Source organism: Alternaria ethzedia, assembly GCF_023757985.1.
Source record: "Alternaria ethzedia strain BMP 0044 chromosome Unknown scaffold_26, whole genome shotgun sequence".
In the NCBI taxonomy this organism is placed as follows: Eukaryota; Fungi; Ascomycota; class Dothideomycetes; order Pleosporales; family Pleosporaceae; genus Alternaria; species Alternaria ethzedia.
Window position 1 is genome coordinate 151,139 of NW_026056219.1, and position 19,732 is coordinate 170,870.

At 53.1% G+C, this 19,732-nt stretch overlaps 5 protein-coding genes across 5 annotated transcripts; 4 read left to right on the forward strand and 1 right to left on the reverse strand.

Annotated features, from left to right (window-relative positions):
- Positions 1-795: 795 nt before the first annotated feature.
- On the forward strand, positions 796-3,716 carry J4E87_008382 (uncharacterized protein; the record flags this gene model as incomplete). Its single annotated transcript, XM_049379971.1, has 2 exons — positions 796-1,966; positions 2,032-3,716. 2 exons carry the CDS (start codon positions 796-798, stop codon positions 3,714-3,716), a joined length of 2,856 nt encoding a protein of 951 aa, XP_049230240.1.
- A 409-nt stretch (positions 3,717-4,125) lies between these two features.
- J4E87_008383 (uncharacterized protein) lies at positions 4,126-9,632 on the reverse strand (the record flags this gene model as incomplete). The annotated part of the gene is made up of 3 exons (XM_049379972.1): positions 4,126-5,433; positions 5,482-9,111; positions 9,273-9,632. The coding sequence occupies 3 exons, from the start codon at positions 9,630-9,632 to the stop codon at positions 4,126-4,128; spliced, it is 5,298 nt and encodes a 1,765-aa protein (XP_049230241.1).
- A 722-nt stretch (positions 9,633-10,354) lies between these two features.
- On the forward strand, positions 10,355-12,067 carry J4E87_008384 (uncharacterized protein; the record flags this gene model as incomplete). Its single annotated transcript, XM_049379973.1, is given in 4 exon segments — positions 10,355-10,363; positions 10,379-10,684; positions 10,753-11,457; positions 11,504-12,067. The coding sequence occupies 4 exon segments, from the start codon at positions 10,355-10,357 to the stop codon at positions 12,065-12,067; spliced, it is 1,584 nt and encodes a 527-aa protein (XP_049230242.1).
- A 1,492-nt stretch (positions 12,068-13,559) lies between these two features.
- J4E87_008385 (uncharacterized protein) lies at positions 13,560-14,464 on the forward strand (the record flags this gene model as incomplete). The annotated part of the gene is made up of 3 exons (XM_049379974.1): positions 13,560-13,898; positions 13,987-14,177; positions 14,266-14,464. The coding sequence occupies 3 exons, from the start codon at positions 13,560-13,562 to the stop codon at positions 14,462-14,464; spliced, it is 729 nt and encodes a 242-aa protein (XP_049230243.1).
- Positions 14,465-17,359: 2,895 nt separating this feature from the next.
- On the forward strand, positions 17,360-18,196 carry J4E87_008386 (uncharacterized protein; the record flags this gene model as incomplete). Its single annotated transcript, XM_049379975.1, has 2 exons — positions 17,360-18,046; positions 18,101-18,196. 2 exons carry the CDS (start codon positions 17,360-17,362, stop codon positions 18,194-18,196), a joined length of 783 nt encoding a protein of 260 aa, XP_049230244.1.
- Between the last annotated feature and the right edge of the window lie 1,536 nt (positions 18,197-19,732).

A 19,732-nucleotide genomic window follows, 5' to 3' on the forward strand; every position in this document is an offset into this window, starting at 1 on the left:
TGTGATAGCGTGTCTAGTCGCGTCGAGACAAGACTCTGCATTTGATCACCAATCTTGTAAGAGAAGATACATGCTCCAAAGCTGCTGATTTGGTAGCGGCATGTTATACCGTGCAATAGATCGTAGACATTGTCTCTCCAGCCGTCGTGGGTGGCTGGAAGATAAACCGAAGCGCGTACCTAGGTACGCGTTTGGGTCGGAGCTTTAGCGCGGCGCTAAGCAGGGCCGATTGCCACGCCTGCTACGCGACATTACACCTACAACACCAGACCTCTTGCCACAGCGACGCCCGATATTGACGCAATTTGAATCCATCTCTTGAAAGTATACATCACAATATATCTATCGGCGCTGTTCCATGCGGCTTGCTTCCTCAGTCCTCAGCCTCCTAACACCCGCGTTCCAGCCAAACGAACGTCCGCAGTTCATCACATTTCCAAATTGGTGATCCACGGAGTCTAGTGTTTGGGATGATCTGTCCACTTCCATACATCAGATACTATTCTTCCTCTTCATCTCTGTTGGAATATTAGGGTATTTCAGCACTGGAGGCCAGCTCCTGGAAGCGGAAATCTCCCGTAATACCAAATTTGACCCAGGACACCATTCGATCTTTCCAATACGTACAGTCTGGGGAACGGCGTGGCTCGAAAGGTCTGGCAGGCGCGCCTGGTCGACACTGCCGATTGCACTTCATCTAGCATTACGACAATCCCTAGCGCGATGCCCCAAGCAACTACTCGGCCGCATAACACTTCCGGTGTGAACAGAGGTCAACTTAAGCACGGTAAAACCATGGAAAAGGACATATCAAAGCTTGTAGCCGTTCCTAATATCACTTTCAGGCCAAAAGAGCAGCAAGTCTCACCGACGGACCAAGGTATACCAGAAACTTCCCGGAACAATGATACCTCCGAGAGTGACCCAGCTGACATTGCATGGGATTATGATGTATACGCGGCGCCTTTCGTTCCGCCAGGTCTCCAAGCAATCAACACCGAAGTAGCTACTGTCATCAACACAAGGCCTAGACATTTGATCGACTTTGAGCAATATGTACATACATTCGCCGGAACAAGCTTTGTACCTCCACTCTACGCGGAGCCTGAAGATCACACGATCAGATCAGCAGCGGATTTCCCTACGCCGCTCAATGAGTCTACCTATCTGCAACACTTCGATACATCGGCTGCCATAGAGCGTATAGCGAAGGAGAAAGAAAATGAATCATACGCGATGTATCAAGTCCAACTCTGGCAATGCCATCCATTGGAGGGCCTCTGGTGCCTACAGATTCCAGGACTGAGAGAAGACAACCCACACATTGAAATGGGCGATGTGCTTCAGATACGCCAACTGTATGTTAACGAAACAGGAGCCTTGACGTTGATGCCAAATCATGTGGATGATTACCAATTCGGATACATGGGATCTCCTTCAATAGCATTTAGGGCCTGGACAGGCGTACAGCACAACGCCGCAGTCTTCGGTGTCAACCGTGCGCAAGAAACAGTCTACTTCAAAGCAGATGGCCTCTGTCCACCGGTATCGCCCATGCGAATGTTCGCTAACGTCGTCATTCCACTGAAGTTCAACCTCCTCCAAGGCCGGCGAAGAGCTTTGGCGCACCTCAGCTCAGAGCTGAGACTCGTCGGCTTCTCCCCACGGACATGTGGCTACCCATCCTCGAACGGTAGGCTAAATCATTTCGGCGAATCGCCCGGTGTCAAATATGCCACACTTCACGCCGACGCCACGAAAGCCGCATCCCACGATTCTCACAACGATTGGAGTCTGCGAATCCTGTTTCCTGATGAAGCTCATGGCGAAGTTCAAACTACACTGCGCAAAGTTCCCCATCGCAAGCTTTTCGATTGCGCTATAAACTACGAGCAAGCGCATGCTGTCAACGATATATGTACCAACGTGTATGGGACTGTGCCTTACTTGATCAGTGGACCGCCAGGTAAGGGAACAACTTTACGATTTGCACCCGGGACATATACTGACTTGTTATCTCAACCTTCACAGGTACAGGAAAGACAAAGACTCTGGTAGAGACGGCAATGCAACTGTTGAACACTACAGATGTCGCACACATTCTTATTTGCGCTCCATCGGAGGCAGCAGCGGACACACTCGCCCTCAGACTGAAGGAATACCTCTCACGAAAAGAGCTGTTTCGACTCAACCGGCCTGGAAGGGCTGATAACGAGGTGCCACGGGAGCTACTACAGTACTGCCATATCGAAAACGATATGTTTTATTTGCCGCCATTTCGAGAGCTCATGGGTTTCAACGTCGTGGTTACCTCTTGTCAGGATGCGGCGATACTGGCAGACGCAAGGTTGACCAACAATGATCTCTGGACTATACAAAGGAATATGTCATCAGCTTTCAACCCAGACGACCGAATCCCCAATCCGAAGCTACATTGGAGCGCCCTACTCATAGACGAGGCAGCTCAAGCCACTGAACTAGACGTCTTGCCTGCCATTAGCGTTGTATGCCCGCCTTTCACGTATTCGACCACGTCCCCCCAACCACGCGTAGTGATGGCAGGAGATGAGAAGCAGTTGGGGCCACGAACTGCATCCCGTAACCTTCTAGTACGCAGGTCATTGTTCGCCCGGCTTTTCCAACGACCGCTATACGAGAACCACCCTCTCTCGCGCTCAAAGATCAAGCCATCATCCGGCCCACCAGTACTAAAACAGTCAATGTTACCGATCACATACCCACCATTCACGTTACTAGTCCGAAACTACCGTTCCCATCCTGCCATCCTCAGCGTACCAAGCGCTCTCTTCTACAACAACACCCTGATCCCAGAGGCTCCACTACCAAACACCCCACTCCAACAGTCCGATCTCTGGCGCGGCCGCAAGTGGCCCGTCCTATTCATCCCGCACACCGGGCTCGACGAAATCGAACGCGACAACGGCGGCTGGTACAACATATCCGAAGCGCGCATCGCCTGCAACCTCGTCCAAACTCTCCACCACCATTCCTCCGTCAAGCAATCGGACATATGCATCATGTCGCCCTTCGCCGCACAGGTCAAACTCCTGCGTTCATTGATCCGTTCATCCGAGTATGGCAGAGGCGCAGGACTGTGGGACGTCAACATCGGTCCGTTGGAAGCTTTCCAAGGACTCGAGAAACGGGTCGTTGTGCTATGTACAACACGAGCACGAAAGAGGTTTTTGGCTAAAGACGAAAAGGCAGGCTTGGGTATCGTGGGTGGAGGCAGGAAGATGAACGTTGCGCTTACGCGAGCGAAGGAAGCGCTGTTTGTGATTGGCAACGTTGAAGTTTTGGAGCAGAATCAGCATTGGCGGCAGTGGATGGCCTTTTGTTGGCGGAATGGGTTGGTTAGTGATGAGAAGGGGGGTTGGGATGGGGGTACGTTGGGACGAGATGGAGATGAGGTCAAGATTGGCGTGCTGGAGAAGGCGTTGATTGCTAAGGAAGAGCAGGGCAAGCATAGGGGGAAGGTGTTGGGTGCTGGGACGGGGACGCAGGATGTCGGCGACTATGATGCTTGGGTTGAGAGTTTGAGGGAGACGCTCGGGGAGGGAGATGAGGAGGGGGATGAGGAGGAGGGATATGAGGAGGATGAGGATGAAGCTGTTGTACAGGCTGATGATGCTATTGCTGGCGCTGAGGAAGGCGAGGTTGTAACGAGGACTGGCACTTTGATGTCCAACTATTAACGCGATGCTGACGGTATGGAGCGCGAATCGAACTCCCTTGGAGTAGCGAGAAAGTAAGCAAACGTAAGGGGGCCTAGACTTGTCACTGTAGTACTTACTGCATATACAGCCTTGTATGATTAACACGAATTGTTGGCAAGCTGCATTTGTCTAATACCGTAAAATTTTGATGCACGAACGACATTCTGACGTTCATTACGGGGTATCAATATGTCTAGTAAACATACTCCAACTCCTCAAAAGCCAAGCATGTTCGGTCCCGTGACCTATACTACCCACGCCGAGCTACCATGCAATATCAGAACGCCTTTTCCTGCCCTTAGACCACCTAACCGATGGTACCGACCTGACTCTCAAGGAACTCAGCGAAAGACGCTATTCCACCATATCACTCAGACGCATGCAGCCTCTAGCCCTGGAACAAAAAGCCCCTCAGCGCATTCTCCACCTGCTGATCGTCGTATCCCTGACCCTGCAACTGTTGAACCATCTGCTGCTGCTGAGCCATGCGTTGTGCTTGCTGCATAACACCATTCGCACCCCCATACATCCCTTCCATCTGTGCCTGAGGCGGCGCGAGCTGGGCGTAAGAACGAGACGGATCATTTGGAGAACCCCCAGACATAGACATAGGCGGGCCCACAGAACCAGAACCAGAACCAGCGCCAGAACCTCCACCATTCACACTCCCGCTCATACTACCCGGCGGCCTGTTATACGCGTTCTTAGGCGGACGACCCATACCAGAGTAAGTAGGTGGAGGAACAGGCTGGCCTTTAGCCAGCGCCGCCTTCTCCCTATCCCTCTTCTTCTGCTGCACGAGCGTGCCTTTAACACCTCGGAGGTACTTCATTGCCGCATCAACGAGCTCTTTCTTTTCGGGCGAGTTCTTAAGCGCCTCGAGCATCTCGCGGACTTGGGTTTCGGATTTGATGTGCGGGCAAGTGCGTGAGTGGCCGAAGTGGGCTAGGCCGCAGAGGTTGCAGTGCTCGACGCCGGCGGCTTTGAGCTCGCAGGCGCCTTGGGGGTGGTTCTTGTGGCAGGCGGGGCAGATGCGGTTGCCGAAGGAGCCGTAGGTTGGTTCGAGGGGGTTGCGGATGGGGATGGTGGCGCGCTCGAAGGGTTTGACTGTGACTTCGTTAGTCTTTGGGGCTTGTGGCGATGACTCTGGTGGTGGTGTAAAGAGGTCGATGAAGGCGGCTGGTGCGCGAGGTGATGATGCCTGGCCTAAAGAGGCGGTTGAATGAGTTGGACCACCACTGCTGGGACGCTTCGAGAGCTCAAGTCTCATTCGAGTACCGCCTTTCGGTGGCGAAATTTTCACCGGCTTCAATGGCGACCTGACAGCTCTTGCACCACCCTTCTTAGGCGTAGTTTGTAAAGAAACAGGTGCAGTGGGGGACTTTGACGAAGGAACTTGAGACGCACCTGCGCCATTCTGCTTGTACAGCGAAGAGCTGGCGTTGTTTGTTGTACTGCGATGGCGAACATGACCCAGCTCCTTGGCGGCATCAACATCCTCATGACCAGGCTCAGGCTCGCTTTCGTCTTCAGACTCGGCTTGGAAGTCAGTATCGCTTTCGGAACCTGTCTTGGCTTTGCGCTTCCTGCTCGGCTTCTTGATTGGTGAAGGTGGTAATGCGGATTCCTCGCGTCGATCGTCTCCCGCGGTGGATGCTGCATCAGCATCTTTTGGATCTATCACGTAATCGACAGTCTGCACGATGTTAGTACTTATTCTAATGGAGGATAAGACATTGCGTACTTGTTTAGCCCGCCGTCCTCGACCCATAGCCTCCGCCTTTGCAAGTGCCTCAGCGGCTGCGGCGGCTTGTCGTTCCTTCAAGATCTTGTCCCAAACACCTGGATCTGGAGCAACTTCCTCTTCCACCGTGTCGAAATCGTCCTGTAATGCGCCTTTCTCGTTGACCCAGATACGAGCAAAGCCAAACTGAGATTCCGCGGAGTCATCGTCACCAGTCCGTGTATTCTCGATCTGGCTACGATCGAGTAGCTTGTCGATAGAGGCGTCGTCGTACCGGATGTCGTGGTCGGCATCGTCGTCTTTGAAGAGCTCCGCCGCGCCATGTTTGAGTATCGACTCGACATCCTCGTCCTCGGGATCATCTCGGTCCAGATCCTGAACAACGACCTTGTCAAGGGCCATTTTCTTCTTACCCATTTGCATGATCTTCTCTTCTACAGACGCTCGAGTAGCCAGCTGAAGACACAGCACCTTCTTCTTCTGACCAATACGATGAGCCCGAGCAATGGCTTGTAGATCTTGATGAGGGTTCCAGTCAGGGTCGAGAATGATGACGGTGTCAGCGGTTGCAAGATTGATGCCTACACCACCAGCACGTGTGGAGAGAAGGAAGGCGAATAGCGGCGAGTCGGGTGCGTTGAACTGGTCGATGCGCTTCTGCTTCTCGAGCGAGCCCATGGTACCGTCTAAGCGCTGATACGGGAGCTGCATACCGTCTAAGAAGTCCTCGATGATGTTGAGCATGTCAAGAAACTGGCTAAAGATGAGAACGCGATGACCGCGTTCCTGAAGCTTCGGAAGTAGGGTCTCGAGAAGAGATAGCTTGGCAGAAGCCTCGACGAGATTGCGATGAGAGACTGCAGCAACTTCGCTTCGCTCTTCAATCTCTCTGCTATAGACGAATGGATGGCAAAGACACTTGCGTAGCTGCATAAGGATATTGCTCAAGTTGGCACGTTCCTGCTGCTTCAGCTGCTTATCGGAGGTGAAGAGAGCTTTGAGCAACTCTGGGCTCTTGGACAGAATAGACTTGTAAACTTGCTTCTGGAGATGACTCATGGAGATGGGTAGGATGATCTGACCTAGAGGCGGGAGGAAAGTCAGGACCTTGGCCTTGGTACGTCGCAGAATGAAGGGCCGGATCTTGTCATGAAGTTCTCGGATATTGTCCGCTGTCATCTCAGCGTACTGCTCCTCAAGCGCAGCAGCATCGATAGTGTCGTCGAGAAAGTGCAGCAAGTTGAAGAGCTCACGGGCGTTATTCTGCAGCGGCGTACCAGTCAACAAAAGACGGAACGGCGCGCGAACTGCTGTGAGAGCTGTATACAACTGGGACTTGTCGTTCTTCAAGCGCTGGCCTTCGTCAACGACGAGACCTGCCCAGCTAACACCCCTGAAGAACCTCCTGCAGTTGTCATCGGCGGCTGCGTCGTAGGAGGTTACGACGATGTGGCATCGCAAGTCTTTTGTCTTCTCGGGATACATCTCGTACTGGTAGGCCATCTCACGAGCTTTGGCGGACCCGAAGTAAGCCACCACGCGAAGAGACGGCGCCCATTGCTTGATCTCTCGTCGCCAATTGGCACATGTCGAGTTGGGGACTACAATCAGGAAGGGGAAGCAGTTGTGCTCTTGGATGAGGGTCGCCATAAAGGCAATGACTTGAATCGTCTTTCCGAGACCCATCTCGTCGGCGAGGATGGCGTTCTTCTGGTCGTACCACTTGTAGTAAAGCCAGTTGAGACCCTCCAGCTGATACTTCATCAGCTCACCACCAACAAGGTTATCAGGCTGTTTCTCTCGCTCAAGTTTGGCGAATGATGTGCTGCGAGCCTTTTCAATGCGTCCTTTGAGTGGTCCTTGCTTGGGAATCTTGACGTAGCGGCCGGCCACCCAGTCGTTGTAAGCAGTGACAAAGTCAAGCCACCTGTCACCGTCTTCTGGGGTTGGTACGCTCTCCCATACTGTATCTTCGTAGCCGAGTCCTTTGTACTTGATGAGCGCCTTGTCAACTTCCTTGATACGAGCTTTGTCAATCTCTTCACTACGGACTTCGACATAGCTCGTGTACTTGATGTCGAGGACAATATCGATACGGAGGTACTCTTCGGGGATGGCGTCTTCGGTTCGCATCTTCGGTCCGTCCTCGCGCTTAAAGAAGGCCTTGCGCTGGACTGCAGCCGTGACACCCCAAGTCCAGGCTCCGGAGTGCCATGCGGATCGGAAGTAGGACTCGTTCTCCCACTTGATCAAGTACTGCTTATCGTCTTCGCAAACGAGTTCACATGGTGTACCCGGACGGTATGTCTCAACATCCGATGGGCGCCAAGCGATGATACCGCCTACCTTCTGATCGAAAGTCTCGTCGCACTCCTTGCAGAGCCATTTGCCAGAGTACTCGCGGAAACGCTCATCTGCCATCTCCTCGTCGTCGCGATTGACGTCCATAGCGTACTGCGACATGGGTGGTAGATGATGGTAATGCCAGGCACGAGAGCACTTAGTGCAGCGGAACATGACGTTGTTGGGATGATTGACAAGCTCAGAAGGTACGTCGACGACTGGATCATGGCCGTCGTTTTCCTCGCGCTCCTTCATCTCCTGCTGTGTGGTTTTGCGACGTCTAAAGGGTCGACAGGAAGGACCCGAGATAGCGCAATCCTGACATCTGGATAGATCGGGAGCAGTTGCGTCTTTCTTCTTGTAGAAATTGATGCACCTCTTGCATTGTAGAACGAACTCCTCGTCTCCAATCTTGGTGACTAGATGATCACGAGTGGAGCGGTTGCCCAAGCAGTTCTTGTGGTAAGCCAGTGAGCAGCCTTGACAGTAGACCAGAGGCGCAACATTGGGGCCATCGAAGCAGACTTCGCAACCCCCAGCGTGTCGCGCACGAAAAGGGTCACTTCGGGGTAGATTCGGAAACACTTCTCGGACGACTGAGACCTTCTGTGCAACCACTTTCGGAGCCGAGTCGGATCGATAGACGTCGTTGATACCCGCTTCCTGCATGTTGTTTGTAGCACGTGTTGCCCGATCAGATTGTCGGACTCCCGCTCGGGGTATCTTCTCAGGCTTTCCAGCACGCAGAGGACGTCCCTTACGTTTGCGACCTGGTAATAGATCTGAACGGAGGATGTCCGAGGCGCTGGACTCGTCTGTGGTTCCATCTTCCGAGTCTTCGTCTTCATCCTCGTTGTCGTTGGCGTTTGTTCGAATCGGCTGTCTTGTTGAACGTCGTGTGGGTTGTTGTACGACTTTGCGACGCCGACCCTTCCGCTTCTTGCCGGCGTCTTCGGAGTCTTCTTCACTTGTGGAGAGCGCAATGAGACCGCTGTTCTCTGAGCGACCTCTTGCTGGACGTCCTCGACGGGCTGCGCGCCTCAAGCCTTGTGAGCGGCCATTGCGACGACCTGGTGAATCGGAGGCAAGCTCGTCTTGATCGTCATCTTCGGAAGAAGAGATGGGGAAGTTCGAGATATCCACAAAGCCTTCGTGATCAGCCTTGCCTGCGCGGTTACGAAGTCTCATGTCGTCGTCGCTACCGGTCGCGTTTGGATCGTCGTCGGGTTGGAAGGTTTGTAGTGCCTCTGGGCCACCGTTGAGTTCGAGGAGCTCTTCGAAGGTGATCTATAGACACTTAGTAAGATACTTCGAATAGATAGTTGTAGAGAAGAAGGACTCCAAGCAGAGGTGGTGCTTATATAGCGGGACCAACTGCACCCGGCGCGAGGGCTGCCTTTACCGGTAAAAGTAAGGGAATTCGAGACATCCAAGATATAATCACTCACCTGTTTGACGCGGTCACCTGACACCCTGACCTCGTAAATCATCTCGCCCTTCCTCCCAGCGAACTCGCGCAGGACCTTCTCCACTTCATCTTGAGGCTCATAGTACTTGTACTCGGCCTTCTTCACTTTCGCTGATGGTATCCGAACGCACACCGCCCGGCGCTTACGAGGAGGGGTATCGATATGCATAGTGAACTCTTCATCCATATCGTCTGGCATTGACATTGTAGCGGGGGAATCAGACGCTTCCCTTGTAGGCGCGGGGCGGGGAGTACTCAGGGCCGCGTTTGCCTTGGGCCCTGGTGGCGGCTTCTTCTTGAATGCCGCCATAAGCGCCGCGCCATCTTCGTCGCTACTCATCTTGCGGTCTGCGATGCGTTCGTCTAGTGTGGTGCGTGATTGCGGGACGGCTCTTTTGGCAAGGGATCTATGTCGACAGCATCTGATGGGCCCGACTCGGTCGAGGGGTGCAGAAATGAATTAGGACAAGGTTCGATATCCTTGGCAGGTACAATGTACAGCTTTGAAATGCGGGATGAGTGGGGAATGGGGATGCAGTCGCGCTGCTGTACCGTGGTTTCCGTCGCGTCTCGATGAACGATGATAGCGCCCAAACGCCAGACGCGTGACTTCGCGTCCCGCGCTTGTCATCTTAGTGCGAACGCCTGGCTTGGCAATCAGGAACTTTTTGTCGCATCTCTTTTGCGCTGGTTACGAGTCCAGTCTCGAATTCCACCACTACTGTCCGATCGACCTTGTTATGGTTTATTCTTGCCTATCTAGTAGCACGCTACTACGCTCACGCCAATTGGTCATCCCACGCACCTTCCTCCGCTACAAATCCATTACTGCCGCCATCGAGAGGGGCAGGCAGGGTGGACCAGATCGACCCTTCCGACCGCGGACACGAAACGACCGCAACGATGAAGGAGATGAACCGGTGAAGAATCGCCGTCAGACTCGCCGTGAGGCACGGTTCGAGAAATTTGGCCGTCCTCGTGAGGATCCAGAACCAAATTTCGGTGATCGCTCGACTGTAGCACCTCGCAGTAGCAGATTTGGACGTATACCCCGCGATGACGATGCGCCGAGTCGGTCCAAGGAAGAGCGACCGAGCGGCTTTGGAAGAGATCGATCGAGTGGTTTTGGAAGAGAACGATCAAGTGATCTGGGAAGAGAACGACAAGGCGGGTTTCAACGAGAGCGACAAAGCAGCTTTGGAAGAGATGCGCGCGGAACGGGAGTCGAGCAGGGCTCGCACCGCCCCAGCGAGGCACAAAAAGAATATGAGAGACAGTATGGCGAGAGAAAACGATCTCCGCACAGGCTTGATCCAGAGGGGAGACGAAACGGGGATATACACCCACAAAGAACTTTCCGACGCTATGATGATGGCGATAGGCCCCGGCCGCGTATGACAAATGATCGCAGCGACTTACGGAAACATAGGACAAATGATCGCAACGACTCACGGAAACAGAGACCCGAGAGAAACTGGAGGGACGACAGGGCACCTTCATACACGCCCCGCACTCGCGATGTAGCAGGAGAAGGTGTCACTGAAGCACGATCCTCCCAAAAGGGTGATGACGCAGCATCATACAGTCCGCGAGCTCGGGATGAAAATGACCGTTCTTTCGAAGCGCGATTCTCTCACAGACCGGATTCGAAGGGCGCCAGAAGAGAACGTCATGGCCGAGAGTCGTCTGATGCCGGCACGGAGCCACAAAAGCCTTCCGTGCGAGGACCAGAGTCACTCCCTTACACGACTGCCGCTTCAGAGTTCGTATACGGGTATGGGAGCGTGGTAGCTGCGATCAAGGCGGACCGGCGAAAATTCTACAACCTATATGTACACTCACGAGGTGCAAGTAGAGAAGGCCTCATGTCTCGTATCAGGTCGCACAAACTATTCCCAATCACACAAGAAGTTGGAGATGAGTATATGCGCGCTTTGGACAAAGCAAGTAGTGGTCGACCTCACAACGGGGTAATTCTCGAGGCATCGCCTCTGCCCGTCCCTCCCATTACCGAACTGAAAACGGCTTCTCTCGAGGATGAGAGCTTCAGGGTCACACTTGATAGCCAAAGCGCTGAAGACGTGCTCGTTAACGGCAAGCAAGAGCTATACTCGTACAAGTCGGGAGGGTGGAGACACCCACTGATCCTCTACGTGGATGGAGTAGTAAGTACAGCAATACCGTCTATACGATGATAGCTAACAACGACAGGTCGACGAAGGCAATCTTGGGGCTATTGCACGCTCAGCCTATGTCCTGGGTGCGGACGCCATCATCACGCCGACCCACCATACCGCAAACTGGAGCCACATCGCGGTCAAGGCCTCGGCCGGTGCCGCTGAAGCCATTCCGCTTTTCAAGGTCGGAGACCCAACCGATTTCCTAAAAAAGAGCGCGGGTGCAGGGTGGTGCATCTACGCGAGCGACGCCATTCCGCCTGCGCCCCCAAGTCTCTCTTCAGCCGAAGACGCACCCGAGCCTGGATCCAACAAAGTAGTTTACACTATTTCGCAGGGCAGGAAACGTCTTCCCGCCGACCACAGCCCAGTTGCCGAGCACCCCACAATCCTCATGATGGGTGCTGAGGGCACGGGATTGAAGACCAGTCTGGTCAACCTGGCAAGATACAAGGTCGGAATCCCCCATGGCCGCGAAGCCAACGAGGTCGGAGTCGACAGTTTGAATGTCAGCGTTGCGGCGTCGATACTCTGCTACGAGATGCTGCAGAAGCCGAGGACACAGCCTGAGCGCAACCCCGAGAACGTTGTCTTCTAGACCGTTACCCATTCGAGGAACACGTCTTCTGTACTATATGTATACTTTTAAAGCTCCATTGTAAGCTTACAGGCTGGACATGCCAACCTTAGACTGGCAGGTGGTCCAATAGCCTTCAACGACGTGCGTCGTTATCAATTCGCTCTCTCCTCCGTGCGAGGCATGCGCCGTTGCAGCACTAATCGTCCAATGATAGATGCAGGCCAATATGGTAGCTGCATGATGCTGCAGTGCGGAGTGCATCCACTAGGTCCTTGCCGACTACCTAGCTCAGCGCCTCTTATCACCGAGGCCTCCCTAGCCCAGCAAGAATAGCTTTATAGCGACATTAATCGTGAGGCTTAAAGCGGTGAGGCAAATTTCAAATGACCATTGCTGTACTCGCGTCCAGCTGGTACCGCGATTTACCATTCCAATATCGCATCGGCCCCACGTGTTCGCTACAGTTCGCATACCGGTGGGCTGACGCTGATCGGTGGTGTGGCTGGTGTGCGTGACCAGATCCTTATCAGTGTATGCAACTGCCAGCCCATCATCCCATCCAAAAATGCCTCGTACCTGTGACACGCAAAGATTCGGAGTTGGAGGATACTGGGAAGTTCACAAGACTTGTCAAAAGTTTAAGTTTCAAGGAAGTAGCAGAGCCTAGGATCATGCCATGTCCATCACGACATGATCGGCGATCGGAGCATGGCGCAAAGCTCAACATGGGATTTGACACCGCTTTTCCGAAATGCGATGCAGTGTTTGCGCCATTCAAGTCGCTGAATCCTTCGCGCTCGCTTGGTGAAGGGGACATGTCGTATAACGTATATACGTGAAATGAGAATGTGAACACCGTGACACTGGCTATACCCACAACGCGCTATGCGCTATCAGTAGGTGGTGTCGAGGAAAAGTCCTAGCGGTGAAGTGAAGCTAGGGGCGCGTGGGGAAAGGCGTCCAAGCGCCCCTGTCGTCATGGAGCACACGCCTCGCCATACCACGATCCTCCCCCTCCTAGCGCGATTCCAGACGGGAGAGCAGCGTTTTTCACACCCACCCATCAGCCAACTCGCACCCATATCATGGTGTCGCTCTGACCCCGTGTAGCCCCGGCTGAATCCGTCCTCCCCGCACCTGCGCCTGCCCTCAGTCACCTGGCGACTGTTTATCTATTCGCTCGGTCGCGCCTGCCAACCCACCCTTTGTACTCAACCGCCGCCTAGAGTTAGAGCCTCTCCGTCCTGCACGCACGCTGCAACTGCACGCCTCATACCTAATCGCGCATCCCGCCGCATCATAAACCCCGCAACTCCTCCCTTTGCGCCACCGCCTCGATTCGACACAAGACTCGGGGCGAAACTTCTCACCACCCGCTGAGACAGTAATTACACATCCACCATGACGCGAAGAATTGTATACGGCGTGGGGCTCATCCTCACTTTGGCCTGTAAGAGACGATGATAATGCCGCTACAAAGGAAAATGAAACTGACTGCGCAGGCACCATTATGACCATCGCCAGTATCTCGATGCCGCGATGGGTCAGCTACAGCCCCGACGGCAAGCGCGAATACTCGTACGGCCTCCACAGTCGCTGCTCCGCCGTCACGGGCACCTGTGTCCCCTTCCCCAAGATGAGCGACTGCACAAAGGACCCGTCCTTCTGCAACATGTGGCGGACAGTCGGTTTCCTGACCTCGTTCGGCGTCGTCGTCGAGCTCTGCGCCATCGTCTCCTTCATCGTCATCATCTCCGGCGGTGTCCAGCGCCGGGCCGCAGGCTGGCAGGTCGCCGTTGGCGTCCTTTCCTTCAGCGCCATCGTCCAGTGCGCCGGCATGGCCATAGTGGTACGTGTCTTTCCCCGCGTTTTCCCTGCTTCCTGCAGGGTCCCATGCCCATCGCAGAAGCAAAGCATGCTAACAGTCACACGCCCAGGCCTTCCTCTTCGACCACGACGAGCGCTTCTGGTCCGGCTGGCACCTCGACCTCTCCTGGACCCTCTGCACCGCCAGCTGGACCATCCTCTTCCTCACCTCCGTCGCCATCGCCGTCTCCGCCTTCTACCTCCCCGTCGAAGGCGACTACGAGCTCATCCCAGAAGAATACTACGGTCCGCCAGACGATCGGTAAGGGCACACCAACATCTACATCCACATCGCACATTGCGTATCTCGCTGTTGTGCAAAAAAGAATCGTTTTAATTTGGGTGTGTAGGCTTCTTTCGCGCATCTCGGCTTGGGACAACGGCTTCAAAGGCCCCGACTCGGGTATGCAGTATAGTTACCAGCGCGATCAGGATTCCATGAGCGATGTTGTTAGTATTGCGGCGAGTAGCATTGCGCCTAGTGATCGCATGAGGAGAGGGAGCAGTATTGCGCCTAGTAATCGGAGGGAGAGTGATGCGAGGAGATAGTGGATCACGAACGGAAATGAAGCGGTACGGTCATGAACGACGATATCGCGGGCATATGCATAATGTGGAAGGGGAGTCGGAGGCATATCTTTATCACTTTTGGCGACAGTTTGTCTGGTCTGTGTTGCGCTTTTTTGCGAGCTCTGTCTTGTTTTGTTTGAGTATTTGCTTTTTTTGGTCTACGATACCCTACTGCCATCCACCGGTGGTTGGGCATATATCTTCTCAGCTAGTCTGGATATCAAAATGTTAGAATCTGTGATTGATTCAGCTTTCCACTCTCATTTGTCCCGAACTTGCTTTGAGATTCTTGGTCTGGTGAATGACGCGGCAATACGATACTCTGGGAACACATAATATGTATTTCATACAATCCTGTATTGACTTGTTGTGCGTAATAAGGTGACTTTGGGTATACGAATAGGAGCAGGTATCGCCTGAAGCGCACGACGATATACAGAGAAAATTAGGTGATCAATTTCCTGACGACCAACGGCATTTTCCCGAAGAAGGACATGGTAGAAGCGGGCTTTGGGGCCTGACTGAATTCATTCAGTGCTTGATCCAAGATCTTGCGTTTAGGGGACTTACATTCATCTGTTGTTCGAGTTCATAGATATCGACATCGCGCCTCAGGCCTTTGTCCCAACGAGTGAGCATTATTGCCCAGTTGATGGCATGCTCGTCGAGAAAAATGCGAGCTTGCTTTTCGTGAGTTTGCATTTCACCAGGAAAATGGCTTCCGCTGCGTTGCAGGTGTCGGACCCAGTTGTGACATGCGTACTCCATCTCTAGAGGGCAAATCCCTTTCGCGAACACTCTGTCGCTCATCTTTGATCTTGTTGTCCCGTTTAACCATTCATCTTGTTGAAAGAATCGCCTCATTATCTCCAAGCACTGTTTTGTCACTATATAGTTTGCCTGAGCACCGTCTACCAAGAATTTCTTATCTGTACATCGATTGCGATCGAGCAAAAAGTCATTGAACGAACGATGATGAAGACGCACAGATTGCGTCCAATCGGCTGGTATATCAGCTGGCACATCGATGATAGCATGCAGATCATCCAGTGAGGGCCTGATACCTTTCATCAACGGTTCGATGCTTTCCATTGGACTCTTCAGCAGTGCATCCAGAGATTGTACAGTAAGGGGTGATTCAAGTACCACGAGAGTCCCGAGAATGAGTTTTAGCGCCTCGCAATGCTCGTTCTTTTCATCCTGCGACCAATTGGGCCGAAGTGACTTCTGCAGAACAGTGGAATAGATTTTGTCGAGATGTGCGTCGAGTCCGCTCTGTACATCTCCACCGCCGTTGTTGACGATCGAATTTAACCTTTGAGGCGTAAAGGCGTACCCGTTTTTGATATATTGGAGAGTTGTGGCAGCGTAGATGAAAAGACCGCCCGCCCTGTGCACCATCTTGTTGACCGCTTCGGAACTGGGCCAGTCAGCGGGTAGGCCCTGTTCTCCACCAATTCTGCGGAGCTCGTCTTCCAAGTAGATCTTTATGTCGGCATCGACTGTGCAAGAATCCACATGATGCAGCACGGAGCTTCGATGCAATGATTGCGATACATTCTTAAAGCTGCATCGTATCGATACTTCAGGCGTGCTTGTCAAAAAGATGCGGAGGCTTGGCCCGGTTTGTTTTTGAGCTTCGACCAACAATCCAATAAGTTTCCGAATGTCCTCCTCATTGTCGCATTCGTCAAGCGCATCGACGACGACTACAAGCATGGTGGCGGTGTCTACACGGGACAACGCAGGCAGCACAAGGCGCTCCCACTGCTCCTGCAACTGAAGGTTCAAGACTTCAGGATACTCCTTGATGATCTCATATATATGCCTGCGGCATACTGGACTATTTTGCGCAAGCTGGAGAGCGATTGTCGTTGCAAATTTGTCTGCACGACTCGATTCTCCGCCGCCGCTGCTAAAGAAGAAACTAGCCGCTAGATTCCCCAGGTCAAGGTGCCTACGAGCCACGGTGCGCGCAATCGTCGATTTCCCAGTACCAACTTGGCCGTTCAGCCAGAATACGTGTCGTTCATCATTTCCATCAATCCAACTGTATATCTGACTCAAGAGGGCGATTCGTGTACGGCGATGGCAGATAGGCGCATGCGGATCGAACGGCGCGTTGGTGGCAGATGGCAGCTTCGCCCTGAGCTCAGCGGCCAGGGCTTGAATCGCTTGACTACAGCCATGTTAGTGACAACAGGTACGGCTATCGATGCGAAACGGTCTTGCATACTGTACAATCAAAGTGCCAGAATTGTTGAAGTTCCCCGTTTGGAGGGCGACTGTCGTACGCTCATTGTTGAAGTCAGGAGACTGTCGGGTCGTGCCAGCATCGGGCTGCGGAGTTGTACTAGCAATAGGCTGCGGAGTCATACCAGCAACATGCTGTGGGTATGTGTTGATTAAAACCAGTGAAGATGTTCGTCGTCTGCCAGGGCCAACGCCAGGCCGCCGAGTTCTGTTAGCATCAGGCTGTCGATTCAGGCCAGCATCAGGCTTTCGATATGGGTATGTCCTTATAGTAGCAGTAGCAGCCCCTAAGCAAAAGGCTATAGTAGCGGGTAGGAAGTGATTCATGTCAGAAAAAGGTAAGGGTAGTGTAGAGAAAAGGGACGGTCATATCTCAGCCTGGTGAAGATATTGTACCGATCGCACAGCCGAGGCGCTCGACGACGCAGACTTCAGGTGGCTTGGATTATGCTGCAGTCGGCCAAAAATAGTGGTTCAGCCTTGTGCGTGAGCAGCGATAAGAACTCGTGTGTCGCCGCGTTGTTCTGATCCACGAGATCTTCCTTTTCTCGACATCCTTTTTTGTTCAATCTCGACGTTCATTCCTCTTCAATTTCCAGCATCGTTTCGCTATCTCTCAATATGGAACCAGCCAGTCTTGCTGTCGGCATTGTTGCCCTTGCTACCACTTTCAACAACGCTGTCGATTGCTTTGAGTACGTCCAACTTGGTCGTGCTTTCGGTAACGACTTCCAAACCAGTTTGATAAGGCTGGGAAATGAGAGACTGCGAGTCTCGCGTTGGGGACAGGCTGTTGGGCTGAGTGGCGACATCAAGAACGCCTCCAACGTCATGCTAGCAACTGCACCACCAGAGGACGTGACCGCAGCCAATAAGGTGCTGAAACAGATACTGGGGCTCTTTGCAGAAGCTGAGAGGGTCTCAGCCAAATACACCAACCGCACGGGAGAAGCTGATCAAAGCCTCGCGACTCTGGACTCAGCTACTGACATGGATCCTGTGGGTCAGTCGCTAGTCGCGCAGATGCGCACCCTGTCTATCAATCGCCAAAACAAAACGCCTCTGACAAGAAAGGCAAAGTGGGCATTGTATGAGAAGAAACAATTCAACGAGTTGATCCAAGATATAGCCAACCTTGTCAAGGATCTTGTGCAATTGTTTCCTGCGGCGCACGAAGAACGGCGGCGGCTGTGCAGGTCGGAAGTGTCTGAGATCAAGTCCAGTGATGCTCGTCTTGCCCTGAAGGATGTCGCAGCATTAGAAGACAAAGAACTTGAAGAAGCAATCGTCGAAGCCTCTGAATCGGAGGTTAGTCGCTCTTTGTCAGTGCAGATGGTGAGCCAACGCTGATGTTCCCAATAGGATCACAAGTCGCCAACATTCAACAACCATGATTCCAGGGTTGGTATGCAAGCTGGTGTGATCAACAACTCTGGTACTCAGGCCTTCAATTTTTAGTCGGGTGTTCCAAAGTTGAGAATGCGTGGGACGCACTTTATTTCTGGGCTCAGCAGTTCATGTCGTTGGATCTTCTTCGCCCTCTCGTCTTGTCGGTCGTAGCCGTTTTAAATGAGAACGATCTCCTTGGTCCCCTCCCCATTCCGCATGATCTTCCCATCCATGTGATTGAGTACTTCCTGGTCGTCTAATTCGATCGGCACCGTCTTGTTGGGATCACCCCATACATAAGAGACGCATGCAAAAGCTCCGACCGCACTTGCGAGATCCTTCACGCCCAGTGTGGCTGTTGTGCGATCAGTGCTTGAAGGGTGGAGATGTAGTAACCGAACTTCTCGTCGGGTGGCGTCTAGCGGTTTTCCTTAGTACTTGAATAGATTGTGAGTGTCCATCTTTGATGACGACAGGTTTTGATTGAACGAGGTGAAGGACGTGGATTATCGGAAAGCGACAGACCTATGTCGCCATCTATTCACTTCATCTCTTCAGCTTTAAGTGGCTCGAAGACTTCCGAAGTAATTGTAGGCTCTTTCTCTTTAATGAAGTTGGTAAGACTGCATTTGGCCTCCTTGCACGTGACATCGTGGGGCGAGGGATGAATAAGCATTGCGTTGGTCGTGCTCGTGTCTGTCGATACGCGAGACTCATAACTGCCGAGGCAGACTCGAGGGGAAGGTGCGACGTCGACGCAAACCGTTGGCCGGTACGTTCTCCAGCATTTCAGTGATGCAGCTGCGATTGCGAAACTGATGGCGGAGCGACTGGTCGTGAACATCACTCAGGGCGCGTTTTGCTGAGGCCGCTAAGGCTGTTGTGCCCAAGTCTTGAGTCCAGCCAGTTTCGAAGGAAGGCGGGAAGCTAGGCGAGGTCTTGGCATGCAGGCGCCTTGCCGACGACGACAGGTACACAGCCTCCACTGATCTCACCCGATTCTACGAATGACGGTAAAATTCAGGCTGACGAGTTAGGTTGCATGTTGCGATCAAGCTGAAACACGTGCTGTGTTTGAGTACCTAGTCTGCATCCTGTACTTCGCCCGGAAGGATTTGAGGTTGCTTCGCCTCCTTATCTTCCTAGGCCTGCAGCTTTGTATTGACTGCATCATACAGCTCCGCGGACCCGGCGATATACCACGTCACACGCATGCATCTGCGTCTCATTGGCTGCAGTCAGATGTAAGTGTAGGGCGAACGATCTGATGCCGCTGTGATGAGTGATGGGGCTGCTACCACGCCTCAAACTCAACGGAGGGGCTCACAATGGGGGAAGAAATACGTTTGATGTTTGACTTCGGGGTTTCCAAGAACGCCAGGGGATTCCGCCCCCCAATCTAGATGCGACGAACACGGCGGTTGAGCTCCATTGAGGTACAATGTTTGCTTCTGCCGCGTTGCATCCTACGCAAAGTCTTACCTCGTTAAGAGAGACCCGGTACAGGTACCCGCGACAGCCCTCGAATGATCTCGACTGAAGAGCACAAGGCCATCAGGAAGTAGCGTCGTGCGAAAGCTGTTCAAACTGAGGGATTGCTCGACC